The sequence below is a fragment of the Phalaenopsis equestris genome, unplaced genomic scaffold, assembly GCF_001263595.1.
Source record: "Phalaenopsis equestris unplaced genomic scaffold, ASM126359v1 Scaffold000359, whole genome shotgun sequence".
Lineage (NCBI taxonomy): Eukaryota > Viridiplantae > Streptophyta > Magnoliopsida > Asparagales > Orchidaceae > Phalaenopsis > Phalaenopsis equestris.
In genome coordinates this window covers 1157088-1162051 of record NW_018164801.1, presented here as the reverse complement: position 1 = coordinate 1162051, position 4964 = coordinate 1157088, and the positions used below count along the sequence as shown (strand labels likewise).

At 35.2% G+C, this 4964-nt stretch overlaps 1 protein-coding gene across 1 annotated transcript in view; it reads left to right on the top strand.

Annotated features, from left to right (window-relative positions):
* Positions 1-4964, top strand: part of LOC110026246 (serine/threonine protein phosphatase 2A 59 kDa regulatory subunit B' gamma isoform-like) — a 12934-nt gene that overhangs the window by 678 nt on the left and 7292 nt on the right. Inside the window, exon 2 of the mRNA XM_020727117.1 lies at positions 52-1029. Within this exon, the coding sequence (XP_020582776.1) occupies positions 52-1029 (978 nt within the window). The remainder of the gene's footprint in view (positions 1-51; positions 1030-4964) is intronic.

Below are 4964 nucleotides of genomic sequence, written 5' to 3'. Positions count from 1 at the left end.
TTCTTGGGCCCCGCTGCCGCGCCGCAGTCTGGGCTAGTCAACGGTGTTGTGGTTCTAGCGGCGTCGTACGAGCCCCTCCCAAGCTTTCGAGACGTGCCCAGCTCCGAGAAACCTTTTCTGTTTCTACGGAAGCTGGGCATGTGTTCCGTGGTGTTTGACTTCTCTGACCCTACGAAGAACTCGCGGGAGAAGGAGGTGAAGCGACAGATGCTGCTTGAGCTCGTGGATTATGTTTCTACTGCCACGAATAAGTTTAGTGAGGCGGCGATGCAGGATGCCACGAAGATGGTGGCCGCCAATATTTTTAGAACGCTGTCCTATTCCACTGGCGGTGAGGGAATTAAGGTTGTAGAGGGCGTCGAAGCGGAGGAGGACGAGCCGGCAATGGAACCTGCCTGGCCCCATCTCCAGATCGTTTATGAATTCTTCCTCAGGTTCGTAGCTTCGTCGGAGACCGATGCGAAGATTGCAAAGCGCTATGTTGATCATTCCTTTATACTCCGCCTGCTGGATCTATGCGACTCCGAGGATCCAAGGGAGAGAGAGTACTTGAAGACAATTCTCCATCGGCTTTATGGGAAGTTCATGGTTCACCGGCCTTTTATTAGAAAGGCTATCAACAACATTTTCTACCGATTTATATTCGAGACGGAGAAGCACAATGGGATTGCGGAGCTACTTGAGATTCTAGGCAGTATTATCAATGGGTTTGCGCTGCCTCTAAAGGAGGAGCACAAATTGTTCCTTGTTCGGGCGTTGATTCCACTCCATAAGCCTAAGTGTCTTGCGCTTTACCACCAACAGCTGTCCTACTGCATTACACAGTTTGTGGAGAAGGACAACAAGCTAGCCGACACGGTCATTAGGGGGCTCTTGAAGTATTGGCCCCTTACCAATAGCTCAAAAGAGGTTATGTTCCTTGGGGAGCTGGAGGAGATTCTTGAGTTCACACAGGAGCCTGAATTTCAGAGGTGCATGGTGCCTCTCTTCCAACAGGTTGCTAGGTGCCTTAAAAGCTCACATTTTCAGGTATATCTCTTCTCATTGCATGAAACTGACTGAATATTTCAGCTTAAAATGTCTGTTACCCTCCAGCATTATTAGTTCACTTTTTAGATTCATTGTGATGTTGGTTTTTTAATTCCACCAGCATGCTTGATTTGCCTTTACTATTAAAAGCTCCTAACGAATCTGTATTGCTTTTTCTCTTCAATTTTATTTTATTGTGAAATATGGTTGCCATTTACTTGCTAGAACTTTTTCTGCCAAGTCAAGAACTTGACTATAATTCATACCATTTGCAAATTGGCAACTACCAATTACAGTGTTTCTGAATATTGGATTTACTGGACTTGTTTGAATTCATAACTCTCAAGTAATAATAGAATATCTAATATGTGCACCCGGTGCGAGCCATAAGAAATTAAATGGAAGTAATTTAGGCATTGCTATTTTATAGAAAATCAAGCTGTTATAGATCGAGAAATTAATCTACTTTTCTGGTCATTATTGTGATTGAGGATAATAGTATTGTTAATGGAAAAAGAAGAGGTTTAAGTCACATATTTTGTATATGGGAAGTTATATTGGGAAAATGTACTTTTAACACTATGATCGATACAAAAAACAGTTATTCATTCTAAATCATGTATGGAGGAAGAGGGAGAGAGCCCGGGAGCGTCTAAACCGCTATTGTTTTCCTTTGAAACATTTGATGAATTAGTAAATGGCACAAAAACAAATTAACACTTTCCATATGTAGTTTTATCCACGTGATTAAATAATTTCTTAAGTCATGTATTCTAGGATACTAATTGAATTGCTAGTAAGATGTTATGCATTCTATTAGTCTTATTGTGAGCTCTATAATACTTTCCCTTTTTTATTTTTCTAATATAAGCAGTGTACCATATTAGACTGTTAAAATAATTGGGTTATGTTTATTTTTTTTGGTTGGTAAATTAGATGAAAAAAATTAATTTCTGGAGCTAAAATTAGGTGATGGAAGTAGAGATGTATCTCAAGAGTATTTTGAAATAAGAGAATAGTGTGTTGGCATAAATATAAGTTTTAAAATATGGTAATTATACCTATAACTTTGTTGATTGGAGTCCTTGGGAATAAACAAGCATTGAAAACTAAGTTAACTGTTGAAGATAGACTTTAAGATGGATATATGGTAGAATGAGGAATGACCGAGTGAGAAATAATTGTATTGTAAATCAAAGAAAGGGACATATATTAAATTTCAATATATAGAAACAAAATGGAGAAAAGGGACAGGCCCCAGTTTAATATGATTAAATGTTATGCTATAAAAATGTTGCACCAATAATTTCCTTCTCATGTAGCACTCAATATTATTGAATGCAGAAAGCAGACTCAACAAATCAGATGCCAGATTGTCAAGATAAGCTAGTTGATGTTAGTCTGCGTTTCATAAAATTTAATCTGTGGAAATAAGACATGGCTTTTGAATTTTTGTTACGAAAGGTTTATGGTTGAACATTTGTTACAGTGTTGCATTTATTTGAGTAGATCAGGACTTTGATCTTTTCATTGATTTCCACTACGATATTTCTGTTGAAATTCTACTTTGGATGGATCTATTTCAAATTTATCTATCAAATATGCTCTCTTTCTGATTTAACATATTCATCTCTCCTAATTGGTGCTTAATTATTCATTGATTATGGTTTTACAAATTTAATATACTTTTGCACTAGCATTGATAGATTCAATTCAATTTTCAATTGTCTTTTCTTTTTATTACTCACCTATTCTTTTCTTGATCATCAAAAGTAGTTTTAGGGTTTCAGAAAATAAATTTTCAGAATGGTTCAATTGTTTGAAAGCTGTAAAGTACTTTCTTAGAGCTGTTTATGTAGCTTCTTACCTTTATTATCTAATTAATTGATTTAGTTATTTATAATAGTTAAGATTAGGAATTTGAAATGAATTTATTGAATTCATAATGATATTCATTTTGGTCATTCAATCAACTCATGTTTGTGTCAAAATAGCTTTTTATCGCTACTCACACTATACTTCAGACTTTAGTAATATGTTTTACTGTAGAGAACTACAAAATATAAATCACAGCACAACATATTAGAAGTCTACAATCCCAAACATTGCCTTAATCTACTCTAAATCAAGAAGTAAACTCTTGAGTGTGGTCCATATAGTTTTAAAGGCATAATTTATCAACTCATCCATGGACTTTTCTTTTCCTAAGATTTTCACTTGAACAGCCTTGTGCTAGGCTTAGTTCAAATCCTTTGAGATATTAAGAAAATTTACCATGCATTAGATAAATGTTCATGCAAAGATGTGATCTTCTTGAGCTTACTATTTATTAAAATTTATAGTTATGCTAGTGTAAAACACAAGTGTTGGGTGCATTGGTGCTGGCCTTAACTCAAATCGCTTATCCTAGTCTCATAGGATGGAAGTTGCTGCAATATCCTAATTATAATTCTTTCTTTTCATTCTTTTTTTGGGCTTTTTTAATAATCATAGTCTGCTTATCATTCTTTAAGAACCCTTGCTTGTCTGGTTTCAATTTAGTTAAGAAAAAAAATGTCAAATGATATATGAATTATTTTGAGTGGCTATTTTATTCCCAGACTATCTTATGTGTTCAATTTAGCATATTGTTTCTCAAATTTTATCTAAATTAACTGTCAAATTTGATCCAAGATAATCCTTTGAATTCTCTAATTGTTAAAAAATAGTTCAATAGAGGGACTATTCTGGATTATATTTGAGGATTTAGGGGTCAAAATTGATCACATTTATTGTCTGTGCTAAAATTACTCTTAAAATAGTCTGAACATCTTTTTGATCTCTTTCTTATTTAGTTAGTTTCATGTAATTTAGTCCTTAGTTATTGGGTGAAACTTGATTTAAAATTTGCCAAACTGCTTGCATGATTGCAATTTATATAAAAGTCCTTTATTTTTTGTAATGTCTACAATTATTTGGTTGTTTGAAAATACTTTGCTGTGATTCTGCCTCATAAGCTATGAAATGGAAGAGAAACTGCTAAGAACATGATGAACAGGCACCCGATCAAGGGCAGTCATGTTTGTTGTCTATCTTCTGTCGTTATTCAGTTTCCTCTACTTGTCACGAAATGCAATCCTGTATAATTTGCATAAAATTACCGGTGAAGTTAGCTTCCTACAACTCAGTTATATATTAAAATTCAAGGTGCATCCAATATTATGTGTAAGAAGGGAACGACATTACAAGGGTTCAGGTGCACCTTCAGAACTCCCGCCCACTGTTCCATTGGAACCATCTACAATACTGTATCATGGTGACACCATGGAATAATACGATAAATGGGCTTATGCTTTAAAAATGAATATTTCAATCTATCTATGTGTATTCCTAGCAGGCCAAGTCCACTACAAGTTTGTCCCAAGAAGGCAGCATCGTTGAAAGTGTTCAAAATGGGCTCAGGTAGCCCATATTCTAGCCTTGTTGACCGTTCATCATGTCATGGTTCTTTTTTATGTATCTTTGTTTAGAGACGGGATTCAATTCAATTTCAAAAAAGGCTCAGGTGCCTGTTCATCATGTATCTTTCTCACGAAGTCTGAGTAGTTTACTTTATCTTTCTCCATACTCTGAGATATGGTGAAATGAAGATTTATTCTGGATATGCCAATATTAAAATATAAAATAAATTGTGATGATTTTTCAACTCCGAATTTAGTTTACTTTTCGATTTGACCAATTGAAATATTAAAATATGTTGTGAAACAAATGATCTGGGAAATGGAGTATGAGTTCTACAATAGAGTGAGGATCACATTTGATTCCATGAAAGAAAACTTCATTCTTGGAACTAAGTGCAAATAAAAAGAGAAATATACTTTGTTGGGTGTAGAGTTGAATCTACTAGCTACTACCGTCTCACCGCCAGTGTTTAGAGACGGGATTCCATTGGATTT